This window comes from Raphanus sativus, chromosome 8, assembly GCF_000801105.2.
Source record: "Raphanus sativus cultivar WK10039 chromosome 8, ASM80110v3, whole genome shotgun sequence".
In the NCBI taxonomy this organism is placed as follows: domain Eukaryota; kingdom Viridiplantae; phylum Streptophyta; class Magnoliopsida; order Brassicales; family Brassicaceae; genus Raphanus; species Raphanus sativus.
In genome coordinates, this window is record NC_079518.1 from 5,131,036 (window position 1) to 5,151,169 (window position 20,134).

General features: G+C 36.4%; 2 protein-coding genes across 3 annotated transcripts; one reads left to right on the top strand and one right to left on the bottom strand.

Moving 5' to 3' along the window:
- Positions 1-409: 409 nt before the first annotated feature.
- Positions 410-13,484, bottom strand: LOC108822082 (THO complex subunit 2). Of its 2 annotated transcripts, XM_018595100.2 has the most exons (34): positions 13,388-13,484; positions 13,105-13,291; positions 12,876-13,001; positions 12,720-12,761; positions 12,347-12,406; positions 11,806-11,868; positions 11,489-11,569; positions 11,067-11,138; positions 10,942-10,989; positions 10,774-10,842; positions 10,553-10,686; positions 9,908-9,983; positions 9,395-9,588; positions 8,864-8,944; positions 8,512-8,716; positions 8,266-8,436; positions 8,107-8,187; positions 7,886-8,005; positions 7,737-7,796; positions 7,059-7,186; positions 6,512-6,608; positions 6,301-6,429; positions 5,695-5,798; positions 5,134-5,314; positions 4,750-4,916; positions 3,960-4,566; positions 3,753-3,857; positions 3,237-3,392; positions 3,039-3,119; positions 2,593-2,964; positions 2,070-2,286; positions 1,170-1,975; positions 763-1,079; positions 410-644 (listed from the first exon to the last, which is right to left on the bottom strand). In XM_018595100.2, exons 2-34 carry the CDS (start codon positions 13,240-13,242, stop codon positions 587-589), a joined length of 5,346 nt encoding a protein of 1,781 aa, XP_018450602.1. In that variant the 5' UTR covers positions 13,243-13,291; positions 13,388-13,484; the 3' UTR covers positions 410-586. The 2 variants fall into 2 exon arrangements, with proteins under 2 accessions (XP_018450602.1, XP_056848461.1); XM_056992481.1 differs by having other exon boundaries at positions 3,039-3,115; positions 3,233-3,392; positions 13,105-13,473.
- A 3,794-nt stretch (positions 13,485-17,278) lies between these two features.
- Positions 17,279-18,676, top strand: LOC108819213 (zinc finger protein 7). Its single transcript, XM_018592209.2, has 2 exons — positions 17,279-17,555; positions 17,898-18,676. Exon 2 carries the CDS (start codon positions 17,909-17,911, stop codon positions 18,545-18,547), a length of 639 nt encoding a protein of 212 aa, XP_018447711.1. The 5' UTR covers positions 17,279-17,555; positions 17,898-17,908; the 3' UTR covers positions 18,548-18,676.
- The last annotated feature ends 1,458 nt before the right edge of the window (positions 18,677-20,134 follow it).

Consider the following 20,134-nt stretch of genomic DNA (forward strand, 5'->3'; position numbering starts at 1 on the left):
ACCTTATAATAACAGAAAATAATTTAATGGAACTATCACTAAATTTATTTCAATATATAGATAGTCACATTGGATCAAAATGAAAATCTTAGAGGACTCTTCGTACCAAGCTCTCGTGAATTTCAGTGACTTGACCCAAGCTCTACATGACAAGGTTCAGTGACTTGTACCAGCATCTGTGACATTGGAGTTCATTGGTGTAATAAGCAAACTCTCATCAATGGAGCTAAATGCAAATGGTGTAGCGATCACGCATAGTAGGGCTTCCTTATGAATGGACACTCAGCCTTGATAATAAATGGAGCCATTACAGGGCAGGACAATGAGAGGAATCTCTTTATAAACATTCTTACCTATTCATTTGTAATGCTTTTATACACAAAACATAATAACAAAGGAAAGATTCAGCTGCCAAAACCGTGGTTTATGTTTGAAACGCTAAGGCATTGTCAACAAGAAAGTATACCAATCACAATAATGTAGATGTTTAAAACTCTCTTTAACACAAAATTCCGACCTTTCATAAAAACCAATAGAAAGATAATCTTAAACCAAACGTAAGAATCTTCGAATCATCCATCACATTCTACTTCCGATCTCTCCGCTTCCGCCTCTTGTCTTCTTCCCACTCGCGATCATACATTCTATACCAAAGGTCAAGGAAACTATGAAGATACACAATCAATGATGCATCATATAAGGGAGTGCTTCATGATGCAAGAACACTAAGCAGAGATTATTTAAGTTGTTATTCAAGGATACGGGTCAGGATCACGACGAGCCATCTTGCTGGAAGCTTCTTTACCAAGAAGTCTGATGCTTGGCTCTTCAGGATAACCTCCATGTTGAATCATACTACTACTGCTCTTTCGCTGCTCTCTGCCTTCGTACGATGATTGTCCCATACCCATTGATAAAGATGACTGATGTGGCATTGGAGAGTATTCCCCTGGCTCTGCAGATGAGACCTGTTGATCCCTCTTTATCTTTCTTCTCTTGGAGGCTTCAAAATCATCTTTCAAAGGGATACTTTTTTCTCTCTCCCTCTCTCTTTCCCTTTCCCGTTCCCTTTCTTCTCCCTGCATAGAGTAGACATAAATTTTGTTTATCCCTGTTGCATTTGTGCTACAGTTCTGATCACAAACAAGGGTAAAGAGGAGCCATGTTACCTTCAAAATGACGGTTTCTCGGTCATCTCGCTTTCTGTCACGAACATCGTCATCTCTTCTTCGTTTTGAATCTTCCGCAGAAACTGATGTATTCTCTTCAGAGCGTCGTCTCTCTCTTTCATCATGCCTCGGGGAAAGCCTCTGAGAATGCCTTGTGCCTCCGGCTCTCCTCTCGGGGTCTTCTTTCGAGGCCATAGAGTGTGGAACGATGTTAGGAGGTAGAGGTGGAGGTGGGGGTAAGCCTTGAGAAAGAGAACGATCATCACCATGAGGTTTCTCAAGTGACGCCTCGCTATGACGCAATTTGCTTCTATCATCTTTGTTTCTTTCATCCTTGTTTCTATCGTAACTCCTAGTTGTTCCTTTATCAAGCCCCCTCTCAACTGAGCGCTCTCTACCATAGCGTTCCATGGATTTATCTCGTGCTTTCACCACATCATCTGCACGAGTTTTATCAGAACGCTCGACTCTTTCTCTGTGGTCTCTGTCCTGTCTTTCATTACCCTTATCCTTTGCCCTATCTTGATCTCTCTGTGTGCTTTGGTCATCACTGGGTGTTTTGTTTAAATCCACCCTACCCTCTGCTGATCTGTCTCGATCACTCGGTCGAGCCTCACTGTCATGCTCTTTGTGCTCAGCATCTGCTTTACGGCGTTTACTTATTCTATCACTATCTTCAACAGCACTAGCTCGTTTTTGTAACCTGTCACTCGACCTCAAGGAAGTGCTAATTTCATGCCTAGGGGAATGAGCAGTCCGAGTAGATTGCTTTTGAGTATCTGAAGCTTCAGCACCATCATCTTTCACTGCATCAGAGATTAAAGTTAGAATACCTGACAAGTCCGTCCAGTTTTCACTAGCTTCAATGAACGTCAGATGATTTTGTGGGTGAGATCAAACCTTTGGACGAACCAGAAGCTAAGCTACCATTGCCTGCTGTGCTGGGAGAGGCTTTGGTCAGACCTGCTTGCCTGCTCCCCAGATAAATAACATCGTTGTCAGCTGAGGACGTTCTTCCAGCAGCTTTACCGGACTTTCCATCATCTTTTCCCAAATCTTGTTTTGTTGATTTATTCGTCGATGCAGACGATGCACCTCGTTTAGAAGAAGGTTTTACCTGCCAACCAAAAATAAATTATACGTGATATAGACCTGAAGCCCGAAATCTTCCTGAATTGCTAGATTAGCTGAAATCTTAAACCGAACAGCTTCCAAAAAAAAAGTGTGGGGATAGGTTGGGGTAAAACTGAAGAATATATAAATCAATTGACCTTAGCACTCCCACTCACAACCCAGAGGCCACGTGAGCACAGAAGAAATTTCCTATATAATTTCAGTGAAATGCTAGTGCCAACTTTGGGGTTCATAAGTAAATCAGGGGTCGCTAACTTAAACAATAAAAGAGTAAAGAACACGTTGATACCTCTGCTTCAGAATACTTCGAACCAGCTTTGCCAGGATTCTCGTCAGATATTCTGGGGGATTCATCTGTTTCCTTTTGGTCCATTGGTTTCTTAGACATGGATTGTTGGGTATCCGATGGATTGCTTCCCTTTGATTTTGGTTGTCCATGATCAGATTTTGAAGGTATATTTTCCGTTCTTCCTGTCGTTTTAGTTTTTGACAACTGGTCCTTGGCGCCAGACTCGGGCTGCTGGTTAACACTAGATCTTCCCCCAGTTGAATCACCATGAGAGACACCACCTACCAAGCCATTCTGGGAAGGAGTATGCACTGGCGGAGCCTTTAGTTCGAGGAAACCCATGCCAAATTCTTCGTCTGTAACCCATGATGACTGCAAGTAACAGTCATTCAGTGAAAATTGCAAGAAAAAACATTGAATATGAAATGGCTGAGGTTGGCACTCACTTTTCTTGCAGCCAGAGCAGCGGCCACACCAGTTGCCAAGACCTTAAGGTCCTCTCGCTCATCATTTTTAATCTTCGCTACCTGTGAGACAAGATCAACAAAGAACGGAGACATTAATCTTCTCACAAAAACCAACACATGAAATAATAGTAGAACACATAAGACCAACTTAAGACTAGCTAGTAAATAGGTACTTGCCCGTTTCTCGATATTATAGCCAGTCTTCCGAGTAACTGGGAATACACCAGATATTTTTGTTAGCATAATTAGGGCATTTCGAATCTCCATGTACTCATTTGACTCCAGACACTGGATCAAAAGCTTTGTAATTTTTGAAGACCATTTCCAGTGTACCTTCAGAGACATCAACAGATCAAAAAGCTATAAACACACTTAGGAAACATGATATTGCTACCGATAGCAAAGCAGAATACGTGACAGCTAAATAGTAGAAATACATGAGGAAAGCATATCCAATGATGAAATGAAATATATATCAAAATCACTGAGCAGATGCAAAATAATGTTACAGTGCCATCACAACCTGAATTTTTCCTTATCTGCCCGTTTTATCTTGTCGAAGACTCAAAGTTTCTATGCGATAATACTAAACAATGATGAACAAGGATACTTAACAGCTAAAGAGATTATAGCTCCTCAAACTTGAGATAGTTATTATACATATTATAGAAGTCAAGGAACATAATTTCTAACCTTCACAAATTGTCCAAATGTGACACGCTGGCTGTTCGGGAATCTATAATAAACAGCAAACCCTGGCATGTTTCCGCACTCACTTTCATAGATTGATTCTGCACTCTGAGATAATATATGCGACAACACCAGCATTAGAAACTAGGTCAAAAAATAACCCAGTTCTATACTTTCATCGTCAAAGTAAAATAAACCTTCGAGAGTTACCTTCCAGTGGTATGCAATCTTTAAGGTCTCGAATAAAAACCTCCCAAGTCTTCCAACTTCGTATTCAGTGCAGCAGCAGATCATCGGTTGTAGCGTTTTACATATCAGCACATCAATGTGGTTGACTGTGTTAAAATAGGGTGTTCCGAGAGAGTGGAGCATATGTACGAACATAGCACAGTACACAGAATCTGCCATGCTAAATGTGCAACGAGGGAAAATACAACGTTGCAGGAACTCCATATTGATCTTCAAAGTATCAGGACAGGAGCTCAACCATTTATCCTTTTCACGTGAAAGTCTTCTACGGACAGAGGCAACATGTTCTTCATGCTTTTTCAGTTCACCGGTTAGACGATCAAGAGATTCTTGAATCCTTTCCTTCTCTTTTTTTCTCTTCGTAATTGCTGAGCTAGAGTTATCAGAAACTTCTTCAAGAGTCTTAAGGGCAGCATGTTGCTTAGATATCTCAGACTCATAACGACTTCTGGGAACATGGAGATCATACAGAGTAAGCCCCCAAAATGTAGCGTAGAGGTCTGGCGACAGACTATTCCAAGCTTTCGAGGGCAGCATATTTCTTACTGTATCAAGAACATCAGACCACCTGCAAACATATTAACAACGAGAGAAAGTCCAATAGATCAGCATCTAGGTGTAAGTCAATTAAATAATTGATTTTTATCACAATCAAATATTCAGAAAGAGACTACTTGACACTTTAAACAAACATCACGTCCACATTGTTGCTGCCACCAAATATACTAAAGTTTTTGAGTTGAAATATTACGTTACAGCTTTTTCAGATGTGCCGGTATCAAGAATCATGGAACTCTCAGATTTTGATACATCGGAATCTGCATCAATAGATTCCCCACTGTCCAAAGGCCATGAAACATCACCATTCCGTCCACACTTGAAGAGCCTCATCACAGGTCGAAATACCAAAAACGCGACCTGGCAAAGGATTCAGAACATAAGACTGGGCTTCATAATGCAGAGAGTAATTACGAAAAGAAAGCAATAATAGCAAAGTGAGTAATCGCAAAATTAAGATAGTAATTCCTAACAATGTAGACCAGAAAAGACATGCGAAAAGTGATGAAATCCATATTGTTGAAGATTGCAATAACACAAGGGTAAAGAACAAGGGACAAAGGAAAGAAAGAAAGACCTCTGGCTCAAGATGGTTAGTCTGAACAAGCTCTTCAAGCGAAGGTACGAGCTGAGCATAAGCAGTAGCAGGACTAACAGCGCTAGAAAGAAAGTCCACATATTGGAGGAGAATTCCATGACATCTGTCGAACTGTTCAGTAACCATCTTAATATAGGGTGCATCCGCATTTACCACAACTCTGCATATAAAGCAGTTTACATTAATATAACAGTTATAACATAAATCTAGCACATCATTGTTTGTTGACTAGATGAATAAGTGTACATCACACATACTCGATTTAGAGATATGAACATCGTCCGTGGTCAGACCAACTATAAAATATTAAATCTACAATGTAAAATCATGTAGTTTTTGATCCAAAAACAAAGAATCATGTAGTTTTTTTTTGAGCAAGAATCACGTAGTTTTAGACACTGACTTAATAGGGCATTTTTCTCTCCGTGTCAATTTAAATTTACAGGTATATGTTGTAGAAAATATGCTCCAATTAAGACTAGTGCTCCATGCAAACAAATAATGCCAAACAATTTTGCGCAGTCATATTTATCAACTTACAGAGAACGATGCTGGGCGATAAGTAACAAAAGGGGGATAGCTAACTTTGGTTCATCATTTGGAAGTAACGAATCTCGTAGACGGTTGGATGATTTGACAAGTGCCTGCAAAAACCAGGAAGACATACATTAAATAAACAAATAAAGCATATTAATACTGATGGCACTGTCGCAAGCTCGTATGTTTTTTTTTATCTACGGAAACTAGCATCTATAGAAGTATAAAGGAGGTTTTGAATGAAATACATTTTCTTACAAAACCAGACATTCTAAATGAAAGAACTTAGATAAATAACTTTGTCACAACCTTGCAAACATGTATTTATGTGAACGCATAGAGAAGTGACACAACAGTGTCAGAAATATGCAGCTGTAAACGATGAGCTAAAGAAAGATGTAGAGGATCAAACTTGAATACAACCAAACCAATAATGTTTCATTCATATTACTCGAAAAAATAGAACCTGAATTTCAAGCTAACAACATCGCCAATTTTCTCTAACAACATTTAACAAATACATGCACTTATGGTGTAGACCAAACGTTGGCTCCTCTCAAGATTTAACAAGACATTATTTTAAGTTTCTGAGGATATAAAAAGACAAACCTTGTTGTTCCGTGTCATGCCAAAGGATGTTGCGTGATAACGTAATGTCTCACTTCCTGCCATGGCATCCAACTGATCTTCAGTAAGGTTCTCAGTGTATTGTACATTTGCCATCTGCTGGATCAGTTCCTACAAATCATTGTCAAATGACAGGCAACCACCATTAGTTTGAACAAGTTGGATCATAAGTATTTGAGGAATACAAACCAACCTGGAGAAGAACAAGCTCAATCCCTTCGCCTCTCTTTAACTGGTTAACGAGATACTGGAAAAGACCCCTTAACTCCATTGATGGATACTTCTTACACCTGGATAACATGATATTGTTTATCGAAATACTCCAAAATCATGGCCTTTACAGCTTTTATTACTTTCTGAATGATATTACTATATATGCATCATGCAGGCGAAATGACAATATTCTAATGGATTTCGGAGAAAAGGATAAAAAACTCTCATGAGAAGAAACACATGGAGAAACTAACAGGATGAACACATAAAAAAAACTAATGGCTAGAGTAAAGCACTCTTCATCCTATCAGGCAAACTAGTATAGATCATGTCAGCATATACGGTACTCGTCAACTTCTAGGTGAAGCACTCGTAGACAATGCGCTTTTCTATCCTGGGCATAACTGCAACTATGCCTAGACTATGCAATCACTAAAATAAAACACCCTGAGCAGTCAGTTCTCGCTCTGAAGATGTAATGAAACTATTTCTAGCATGTATTAATGCATTCTAAGAAAAACACATACAGGTGACCCCAAAATGAAGCCAAGGATTGAAGCCAGTCTGATAAATTAATCCCGTCATCTTTGAGTTTAGCTCGTCCGCTTTGCACCAGCCTCTCAATCACGACATATTCCAGGATATCATACTCGAGCTGTGTATCACGAAGAATTTGGAAAGCATCAGATTGTGCATCAGAAGCTTCTCAATATCAACAATAAGTTAGAAAGTAAAGCTGATTCCAGATAGCCTAGCACACAAAAGATTGTCATACGTACTAAGCCAGAAAAAGAAACACATGAAAAACTCTCTCAATGTACTATAACATTAAATAAAAACGCTTTTTGAAAGAAAATGTTAGGATCCATCTAACTGCATCCCAATTTACCATGGGTTACCATGTACTATTTCACTTCATCAGAGCCTTCTTGAGAAGCTCATGTTTGGGTGTCAGCCAAACCAACATACCATATTTCCGACATTCTATAGCCTAACCGAATGAATGCTAGAACGGATGACTAAAATACATCACAAGAAAACCTACAAAGCCAAATCACACACACTCGTAGGAAAATAAATTTATATTGCACTCTGAAACAAAATAGTGGCAAAGAGACCATCCGTTATGTTGTTATTCATAAAGAATGTGTAGGAAAACCTAGGTGAGTAAGGGTATAAGGTCAATAACGGCATAGCATACAAACCTGTGTCAAGTACTTGAAGGCGTCTACAACAGGAGCAATCATATCTTTATATGCTTCAATCTGTTGCAACAAGAACCTGACAGTCAGCCGGCTGAACAATTCTGACTACAAAAACAGCAGTAGCACCACATTTTGAGGTAGATTGATACCTGTATCACAATTGTCCGAAGCACCGTCATGGGATTGGCATGAGCTAGTTTTGCCACCATTCTTCCTAACGGCTTCAAATTTTCTTTTGCAAGCCGTTTCAGGATCCATCTAGTGTCCAACTGACATACAAGAATAGACTCCTGAGGGTGTGAAGGATGCATATTTCCAGACGTATAATATAATATAAGAATAAAAGGTCAAAGAAGTTATACTGCTGTACCTTAGCCACTTGCCTTGCTGCCAACAGCAAAGGATTCCGCTCATCGTCCTTCTCCCACTCGCCATATAAGCGATAACGAACCTAAACACAATTAATCAGCTGAATAACCATTCTACACAAGAAAAATATATTTGGAACAAGAAACAGAAGCAAGTTAACCTCATATGGAAGGAGACTCATCACTTCCCAAATCTCATGACCAACTGCTGGATTTGCAGGTATTAACTGTAACGATGGCAAAAGGCAAGTTCCAAGAGCTTCTTCCACTCTAAACCGAACTTCCTTTTGTTGATTTGATGACAAGTAGTAAACCCTTAATACTCTACAAATCTGCCACAATGGTAAACGTTTATCAGCTTCAAACTTCAATCATTTGTATCATCAGAAATTTAAAGGTCAATGCACCTTCTGCAGCAGTTGTGTATTACGGTACAAGTAGGGTCCAACTGTAACAAGCATCTGAAACACATCTTTAAGATCTCGACAAGTCTCATCGTCGAATACTATATTAGCAGCGGGAGTAATCTTTTCTGAACCCGCAGGAGAAGAATTTTGAAAACGTGTCTGACGGGCAATGCGATAAGCAAGAGTGATTTTTTTCTCTATAAGCCTGAAACATAGAGCAAAAGTATTATTGTTTAATTTGTGGCCAGAACTGCTGTACTACTTAGGTGGTACATAGAGCTGGAGTGAACACTGAAAAGCAACAAAGCAGTTAGACATCTGAGGAAAAAATAGCCTTAGCTCACTCACTAACCTAAGCAAGCCACCACATATATGATTGTGAGCCACTGGATTAAGAGGCGCAAGACGCTCGAACATGATATTGGCATGCTTCCTGAGACATAAATTGTTAACAATTAATAGGAGCTTTCACTTCAGTTGACAGAAAGGAAAGAGTAAAGTACTATGGCCTTGGTATAAAAAACATATACAAAGTAGCTTTGTTTAAAATGTAAGCAAAGCTTTTATGATAGTATCAATGGTAGGTGTCAATTCTGCAGAACGCGGTATCCAACATGTCCTCTAAGTTCAATTTCAAGTAATAAACAAAAAGGTGATCCAATTATCACAAAGTTAACAGTCACATACACAGTAATCCTAGAAGAAGTATCACGCTCATGAAGAAATATAACTTGAAACTTCACATGCAATGGTTCAAGGCGGTGTTACTAAACAAGCTGTTTTGATGATAGTGGATTTGTTAATTAAGAAAAAAAAAGAAATGAAAATGGGGATGGAAAAGCTTTCAGAAGAGTTCAACTTTTATATAAATCAAGAGGAATACCAGTCGTCCACGGAGAGGAAACCATCAAGGAGGCCCAAAGTCTGATTATTTTCAAGCTCTGGTATTCGCTCAGTAACAGCTTCACGTTCCATGTCTAAAGCAGCATAGAGATCTACTTTGAAATCTCCTTGTTTCTCATCCTCCATAAGATCCTTCCCAGTAGCAGCAAGATTTATCTTTCCAATATTATTGGCCTGTAGAAACGGAGGAATTTGTAAATATCATAACTTGTCAATAAACATGTGAAAGAAGGGCTTCGAAAAACAACAAATAATTGGCTAGCTTCCAGGAAAGTGGAGAACTGCTTAGTATGTAACTATTAATTAAAATCTGGGCAGAACATCGTATGTGCAGCGGAAACAAGTTTGTTCGTTTGTCTTAAGGGAGAAAAATTATAAGTTCCGAAGAAAACATAGAGACAACTTCCGCTGGGCCAGAACAAATCTATCTTAAAACATCTATACACATGCATCTACGAATTTCTTAAAAGGAAGAAGACAATTTAAATTGTACCTCTTCAAAACGCTTTGCAGAATAAGTATTATAATCCTCAAAAACTTCTTCGTCCTTAGGTAGCAGATGTGCATATCTGTTCTCAACAATTGGGAAAACAACATCAGAACATAAGGTCAATAGATTTAGTATAGCTTCACTTGTTATTAACACGAGGAAATGTAGCAATTTCGTACTGAATCAGTGTACTGGTAAAACATGAAATTGATTTTAATGAATCACTTTCAAGATAATAATTATCTATCATCCCCAAGAGCAATCTCGAAGTAAGTATCTTAGAGCAGCCAAAATGAGTTTTGACAATCAAAACCCCACCAATTTTCTATCAGATTGCATCAAGAAACAAGCTTAAGAGACATAGCTACCAACTAGCTAAAAATGAAAAATGAAGAAAAAAAAATCGTTTAGATTCCAACTTTTATTAGCCTTAAGCTCACACAATGAAAAGAAAACCAATCGTTATGTAAAACAATACCAGCATCCAATTCAAAAGGAGTTTTCAAAGGCATTGTCTGCGAAAAAGGGATAAAACCAGTTTATTTTCTTGAGGTAACATATAAGCTCGACTGAAAATTTCCCAGTGGCTTCTAAGGACCTAGAAAGTAAGAAAAGAAAGGGAAAAACAGAAAAGGAAAAATTACTAACATGCTTTCAAGATTGATAAAATCCTTCTTCACTAGCAAGGCCGTAAGCTTATAGAGCCCAGATGGAACCGGGCTATTCACCTCCAATCTCTGATAGTATTGAAATTTAAATCCAAGAATTTGTGAAGCATGAGACTGCATATCAAAGAGATTGGGTTTAGCAGAAAAATAGTCTCTCAAGCTAAGTGGTTGAATATGACAACACGAGGAGACATTCCAAACCTTGGGGAAGATAGGAATTAGATTGAGAAACGTGTCGTAATCTTGTTCCAGTTCAAAGCAATCCAAAACCTATTCGTCAAAAACAAAGGGAATATACATTATAGGGAAGGAAAAAGGGATGCACTCTATGATATCAAACAAAAAGATGAAAGCGACAGAAAAACTTACAATGTCGAAAACACGGTTCGGATCAAGGTCAAAGTGCCCAATTAATGACTGCAAATAAATATTTTAGTTCAGAAAAGATAAATGGAATACATATGTGAAACATAGCGTATCGGCAGAAGTAAAACCTTGATAATTCCCATGGTTGCTGCTGATGCATTATGGGAAGAACCTGCAGATCCTCGGCATAAAAGGGTAATCTGCACTCCACAATAGAATCTATTTAATGAAGTTGTTGTATTGAAAATCTGCTTCAATCAAACTCCACAAAACAATAGAAACATTGCTGACATATATATTGGTTGCTCTGCAAAACTATACTGTAATTAAACTAGCAGAAGATTTTCCTTCCAACTGGATCCGTGTCAAAAGTAAAGGCCAAACCAGTATAGTTGAAGAAATCATCCCTTCCAAAACCTAAAGACGAGCATTCCTAAGGTTGATTTCACAGAGCAGGAAGTAAAACGCGAAGATGTATCTAACAACAGAGCATAGAAAAGAAGTGGACAGAAAGAATGACAACAGATAAAAGCGGGAGATTGTCTCTGACCAATTTGGCATATCCCTCGCTTTCTTCACGGAGTAAGTTGAACTTTGTCTGCTGGTACAGAAGACGAGTGTTTAATCGCACCTGAGTAGCACAAACCAGAAATGTAAGTTACAAGTCATGAGCTGTAGTTACAATGGTACAGGAGAAACTCTTTTAAGAGATAAATCTACCGCAAAAGGAACTCACTCAAACTAACTATTACACAAATCAGACTACAGTGCATTTGTATTTACTACTAAACGAGATAATATCATTATCAAATTACCGCTGTCCCTATAGCGAATTTATATGTCACAATAATACAGTGTAAACCTCACCTCTTTCCCCTTCAAATCTTGGGCTTTTATTTTAACCATTTCAGCTTCCCATAAAAACTCCTCCTAATAGAAAATAGAGAAATCAATCATCAGCTCCTTTATAAGAGTTAATTTATTACTAACCACAAAAATAGAGAGAATGGTGCGAAGAGGAATTAGTGAGACAAGCTGGTCCAGGTCTACGAGGACCTTTCAACATTCTAAGTGATTAATGTGGCTTGAGCCTTTAACTGTTTACATCTAGATAACAACCTTAGTAGCTACAATAACCACAATTAAGAGGCTATCTATTATTATTAGACTTGTTCTCGTAACTGTTTGAATGTTGTGCATATGCAATGTATATATGAGGGTTATCTGTGAACAAGTTATGACTAGCGGAGTAAAACTTGTACGGGGAAATAGTGGGGCCTCCATTAAGAAACTTCTCAAAGCTGTATTTCTTCTTTAAGTACTATCACTATGAAATTTCTCTTCGTATTATTCTGTTTGTGGCTAATTTTCCTGATTATTCATTGACTTGATGTCACCTAATGGTTACCTCACAACGCTCTTGGAAAATTCTTTGAGGAACTGTCTGTGATTCCACAAGCCATTTTGCCTACAAAAGAAAACAACTAAATTTAGCTGTGAGCATTAAAAAACTTGAAGCAACACGATAAGGCTCAGGTATTCATAACGTCCCTTCTTGCAGCCCACCCAAAATTAGCATACAGCTAGCTGAATGTTTAGGACACTACTGATGGCAAAACAACAACTATCCTAATTACTCGGCATAGAAAGCTATTACAGGATTTCTGTGGTATCTTATCTAAAGATGCAACTTCAAAGAGCTTGAACACTCGTCCATACTTCATAAACCAAGACTAACAAAACATAACCACAACCAGTCGCTAAAAGGTAAAAGTACTGACCAATTTTGTTAGGCGAGAACGCTGATCACCCGACATGGTAAGCTGCAAAGGAGAGAACGAAAAGCAAACGATCCAACGCTCAGTACAATCATTCGAAAGCAAATAAACATATCAAAACTTTTAAGATCTACAAATAAAGTGTTTGGGAAAGCCTACATCTTGAGCAATCTGAGTCACAACATCCGCAAAACAAGAAGCTAACTCCTCTTTCGACGGATTATCCAAAAACTTCACCTTCTCCAACACCGCCTTACAGCTCTGAATCGGCAACTCGCCACGGACCTGATATTACCCATTTACGACGCACCTTCAGCAACCCGAACACATACACGCATAGATTTGGAGAATAGGAAGAGGGAAGGTTTGTGAGCGTGTGTATATATACCAAAACCCAACAGAGCTCGTAGAGGAAACGAAGCATCGGTACGGAGCTGGGCAGCTTGGAGCCGTAGTTGCCACCACTCTTCCCTTCGCGAACGAACTCCTCCGTCACGTACTTACACTCCAGTAGCGGAAGAGACATCTTTTGACCGTCGATTGTGTATCCTTTTTACCTTTACCGATTTGAAACCCTAGAAGACGAAGAAAATTAGGGTTTAGACTGATGGAGAATCCGATTGGCGGATAGAAATAAGCATTCCTGGTGTAGGAAGAGCAAGGAAACGAACAATTGATCGGAGAAGATGAATTAGGGTTTTGGAGAGATCGTCTCTGATTTGATGCGAAGTGAGATTGAAGACGATGACGGTGATGATATGTTTTTGTACCTCGCGTCTTTATTTTTAGCTAAAAAAAAATGATTAAACCACGCTAACCGTATAAATCAATATACGAACCGGGTTCGGTTTAGTCCTACGGTGTTATTTGAGTGGGGAGGAACTGTGAACTGGCCCATGGGCTCATAGTAGATTGCCTTGCACTTTTGCTACGGAGATAATGATCGTTGAGCCACGATATTTTTGTGATGAAAATTTTTAAAGAAAAAAACATTTATTAGTATGGAACTTTCTTGTGTAGCTATTGGCCTGTCCCCTGGGTTTTAATTTCATCTACATATCATGATCCTTACTTCGAATGAGCTTTTAGCAGGCGTTAGTTATTTTCCTCAACCATGGGAAGGGTAATAATTTTAGCCCTTTAATTATCCTCTTTAGGTTTCTCTCTTTACGTCTTCAGGTTAGAAGTTATGGGTTTTGGTTTCTTTCTTCTAAGGTTGTAATGTTACACCTTTGCTCCATTTAAATATATGCCATCAAAGTTTCAAAAAAAGAAGAAACTTTCTTGTGTAGCCTGGTAATATATAGTATAAGTAACCTACCATGATTTTAAACTGTTTGATGATCCTTACTAATTAAAATGAGGGAACATGGATGTAGATGTAGTGCATGTATATACCTTAGCTCATACAACAGCTGCACAGCTTCCTGAATATATTAATCAACAAGCAATGCCGAATAGTTTTTTGAAAGGATGGACATTTAAAATTTAACGGGTGTGCGCGCATGATCTATTGGAAGCTCAAAAGTACTCGACTTTGTAAAGAATAGTCTAAACTATCTCAAAGTTCTTAAGCCGACCAGACTTAAAGATGGTGACCGCATCAAATTGTTTATTACCAGCAATATAGAAACGATGGAACAATTATTTGTGAAGTGTGACTAGAAAGCAACTAAGGTAGTGGACAAATATAAAAACTTAATGAATTAAAGTGGGCCTTCCGAAAACATGTTGAGGTTGAAAATAAAATAAAAGTGGGCACTGGTATTGGTCACTGGTTACTGGTCACTCACTGAGTGCAGTTTTTAAGATCGGCTAGCAAACCGGAATTTTTCATAATCATGGATCATTATGGTTCGACTAGGTTTGAACCGGCTTTGATCTGGTTTGATAAGATTAAACTGAGTTTAGTGATATTTTATAAATAATGTACATATTTTTACAAAATATAGCATATCAAATAATATGCTTAAATAGCCATAATGTTTAGAAAAACTTTAAAATAACAATTAAAATATAATAAAATAATTTAATAATTCAAATCTAAAATCAATATGAAAAGCAAATTTAAACTTACTCCCATATCTTATCACTCTAAATTTTTATCACCTTTAAAAAAAAACTATATACACATTAGGTAACAACAACCCACACTGTCTTCCGATAAAAGATATTAGTTGTGGTGTTTTAATAAGTAACTTAAATAAAGGTTTTGCTTTAAGAAAAAACTACGATAAAGGTTTAATTACCTTATCCATCTTGCACAATGGAACGGGTAAAAAGCAGCGAAAAACGCAGTATAATAAAACAAAATACCTTATACTTTTATTTACCGCACAATTTATTGGTAACAACAACCCACACTGTATGGAAAGAAATGTTTTACCTTTCGAGATAAATGAAAAAAAAAATAGAAAAGGGACAGAAAAGCAGAGACTTTAAATCACATGTAAGATTTCAGAAAAACACAAAGACAATGTCGACGTCGAATGGAAAAGGTGAAGCCGGGGGAATGAATGTATGGGCTCCATGCGACATTATCAGATCCCTTGCGCTGCTCCATTCTTTTTCTTTATCCCTTAATAGTCCGAGTTCAATTATTATATATTCATGATAGGATCCAAATGATAGGATCCAAATTAAAATCTTTATGAACAACTCTGACGAGTGAGATAAAATAATTGCACTACACAATGGGTATTTTACCTTTGTGATAACAATTTGGTTGGTCTTTTGTAAGATGTAAAAGTTGACTTTAACAGCAACAAAATATGTAAAAGTTGATTCCTTAATGTAACGTCGTATCCACTTACAAGCAAAACTCATCCAGACATATACTCTCTCTGTTTCACAATACTTGATGTTTTACTCTAGTGCACAAAGATTAAGAAAACTATATTTCTTTAATAAAAAATATTTTAAAGATATAATTTTAAAATCAATTAACCAATAACAAAAAAGTGTAAAACCTAATTGGTTGAACAGTTTCCAATAAAATTAAAGTAACCTTAAAATCTCAAAACTTCATCTAATTTGAAACAAAATTATACTTCTAAAACATCAACTATTATGAAACGGAGGGAGTATTATTTAAGAAAACCTTCATCTAATTTCGGTTATAAGTTTTTGAAAATTTATTTATATGGCTAATAATTTATCTTTTATTAGTTGGGTTTGTTTGAAGAGTCTAAACTGTAAACCACTACGCGGTATGAAAATATCGTCAAAGAAATTGGTGTCAAACTGAACATAAATTTGTGAAATTAAACTGAATTACCAATGATTTAAAAATTCCAAAAAAAATCGAACCAAAATTATAAAAACCGAAGCGAGCCGAAAATAGCAAAAGAAAATCGTGCCTTAATAATATAATTATGAACTGTATTAAAAAAAGGACAAGACTTGGGTTCACCCCCTATGGTGAATCTTTAAATTCACCACATCTCTAATAACCAATCAAAGTGCCAACTAGACTAATGATAAAATAATTTTAAAAATAAATAATATCACATTTGATAATGCTAATGTCACTATTTAATCCCTAAACTCAAATTATATACCCTAAATCCAAATTCTAAACCCTAAATTTTAAATTATAAACCCAAACTCTATACCTTAAACCTAAACTCTATACCCTAAACACATATCTTAAACCCTAAACCCAAACCATAAATCATAAACCAAGAAATCTAAACTCTAAACCCAAAACTATACCCTAAACTCAAACCATAGACCCTAAACCCAAATTCTATACTCTAAAACCAAACCATAAACCCTAAACCTAAACCGTAGACCCTAAACCGTATCCCAAACCCTAGACCGTAACCCAAATCATGAACTCTAAATCCAAAATTTAATTCTTAACTTTAAATTTCAAAAAAAACAATATCAATATTAATCCAAATATTTAGGGTATAGGGTTTGGGTTTTGTATTTACATTTTGGGTTTAGAGTTTAGGATTTGGGTTTAGGGTATAAGTTTGGGTTTAGAGTTCAGGTTTTTGGGTTTATGATTTATGGTTTGGGTTTAGGGTATAGAGTTTGGGTTTATAATTTAGAATTTAGGGTTTAGAATTTGGATTTAGAGTATAGAGTTTGATTTTATGGACTAGATAGTGACATTAGCATTATTAAAATTGACAATATTTATTTTTTTAATTATTTTGATTTTTGAAAAATTATTTAATATTTTTAATCATTAATCTAGTTGACACTTTAATTTGTTATTAGGAAGGTGGTCAATTTGAAAGTTCACCATAGGGGGTGAACCCAAGTATTGTCCTTAAAAAAATTAAAAGCTTTGTGAATTCTAAATTTTTTTAACGATTGCCAATAGGGTAGTAGTATTAGTGTATAACCCCAATACAATGAACGCATAACAATACTTTCGTCGAGCATACCAACGCCTATACGGCTACACCTACACAACAATGTTGTAAGAAAAGGTATTTTACAAAGTGCCCCCTAGAAAAAGGTCGTTGAACTATTGAAAACAGTTGTTCGAAAAAGAAAAAAAAAACTATTGAAAACAATAAAACAGAGGTCTAACTGGCAGACACTTTAGATTCCCACATGTGTTTCCACCAGAGACCATTCCCATCTCTCCAACATTTGTGTTTTCCATATTTGTCTAGACATAAATCTCTCTCTCTTCTTCAGTACCTCTTGTTCTCTACTTTTCATCACCAATCCTATCTCTTCTCTCTGGCTTTTATTTTCCTTATACATCTGGATTGACCCATTTTTGGTTAACTCAAAGAGTACAACTTCTCTCAAGCTTCCAAGTCAACCACTTCAGCCTCTGTCGGCTGTCTATTCCCAGATCTCAACATAATCTTTGTAAGCACAGTACTCTCCAACTTGTTTTCTCTCTCTCTCACTGATCTTCGACTCTCGTAAATAATATCCTTAATTGTTGTCTTAGGTTCCCTCTCCCCCTCGTAGTTAAATCTGAAAACGTTCATATTGATTGGTTGTCTTTAAGCTTCGAACTTGCTGATCCTTGTCTGAACTTGCTGATGTAGTAACTCTGTTTAATACTTTACTTACCATCTCTTCTTTAATATAGTTCTTGAATTTATAGATTATCCCCTTTTCAAAAATGATAATTATCAGTGAATTTTAAAGGGATTATAAAGTTTTCTTGATCTGCTTTTGACTTTAATATGATTTTTTTTTCAGGTTAAGATAAAATGACGGAATCTGATGATGCCTCGCTAGAATTACCAGCTAGAGAAGGAGATACCTCGTTAAATCAAGATCTATCCAAACAAGAATCGATTATCCCTCTCTCGCTCGATCTCAAGCTCAATGATAGTTTCAACAACGATGAACAAAATGGCACAAAGTGTCAATCCAACCCGAGAGTCTTCTCCTGTAACTACTGCCGACGCAAGTTCTATAGCTCTCAAGCTCTTGGAGGTCACCAAAACGCTCATAAGAGAGAACGAACCATGGCCAAACGAGCAATGCACATGGGAAGAATGTTTGGTCACCATCACAGGCCTTACACATACACCTCTTCTTCTCTAGGGATGCAAGCTCACTCTAGTCTACTTCACCACACCTTATCCCAGCCTCAGCCTCCTCCTCATCTTGCAAGGTTTCATCATCAAGGGTACTTTGGTAATACTGTGCCAGTGTTCTTTGACTATGATGATGGCAGTGATTTATTCTGGCCCGGGAGTTTTCGTCAGGTCGTGGAGGAAGCTGAAGCTCCAGTGGTGGTGGCTGTTAAAGAGTCTGGTCTTGATCTGAACACGGCTGCAGTAAATGGAACTGTAGTAGGAAATAACAATAGCTCAAAGCCTGATCTTACCTTGAGACTCTAAAGCTCATCCATCTCTTGTGTGTCATTTTCTGTTGTTAGAAACATAGCAGACAATAAGTGGGAGATAGATTTACAGAAATTGATGCAAAACGTTTATTGTTATATAAATGAAGTTTGTTACATTTTGATATTTCGTTAGAGCTCTCTCCAGTTAATTCATGAAATAATTTAACACCTCGAAAGTGATTTTTTGGATGTTTTTGTTTAAAAAATATGGTAGTTGATGCTCTGGTAAGATTTAGTCACACATAATTTATTTTGTGAATTTAAGCGCTTTATTTGGAATTGCACAATTTGCTTTAGGCAATGCTGACAAAGAAACAAGGGAATATCAAGAACTTGTCCCATCAACAAAGAACACAAAACAAGGAGATTTTTTTTTTTGAACACTAACAAGGAGATAATATGACATAAAAAGATGCAACAGAAACATGAAGCAACATACTACACTGCAAAAGCAATCGCAACCATAGGTCCATAACCCGCCAACGCAAAGCTTGCATGGTACATGAAAAAAGTATATATATATATCCAACACTTATACATGGCCTAGGTATTTGAAGCAAATACCTTAGTCAAATCCTTTGTTAGATTTTTTAACACGAGTTGGTACATGCATAGACAAAAGAGCACACCAACCATGGAATGATAAATAAATGAGAATTGTACAAGGGATCATGGTCCAACCTATGGAATATGTAACTTGTATATATGAAAGAATGTACAGCAGGATATATATGGTTACAGAGAATAGGGCTACACTACTATTGACAATAGAGTCCTTTATATAATTGAACTTGTTTCCTTAATATTGTCTACTGTTGAATTTCCAAACCATTGGTTGTTCTCTCATATGACATTGCAAAAGCAATGCATGTCACATAATCCCCCTATATATTAAATGAAAATCACTTGACTGATTTTTGCTTAGGTGTCAATAGAGAGAGTTTTTAAAAAATGGTTACAATTTGATTGGTTGAGATATTTTCAATTATTTTAATCAGATCTAAAACAAAAGGTAAGTCTAAAACTAATAAATATCACTAACCAAATAATAAAAATGATATTACAAATAATTATCTATGGTAACTAATTGTCAAAATTATAGAAACAGTATTAATGTTTGATTAGTTCTTTTTATATTTATACTACATAAAAAAATTAATAGAACAAAATTTATATAAATATATATGCTGATTTCATATTCTTTTATAAAACATTATATTTATATAAGAGTTTATGAAACATTAATAAAAATATAAAATCTCATATATATTAAAAGAGAAGTCACTTAAGTGATTTTTCTCACATGTTGATAATTTCTGAAATATTAAGAAAATGTTATAATTTTCTTAGTCGATAATTTTAAATTTTAAATAAAAATAAATATAGAACCAATTAATATCACTTGCCAAATAATCTAAATTATATTAAAATAATGGTTTATGGTAACTAATTGTTGAAATTATATAAAATAATAACATTTGATCAATTTTTATATTTAAAAACTACATAACATAATGAAAAAACGTTTTATATTTTTTAATTATTTTAATTAGTTCTAAAATAAAATGTAACTAAAACTAAT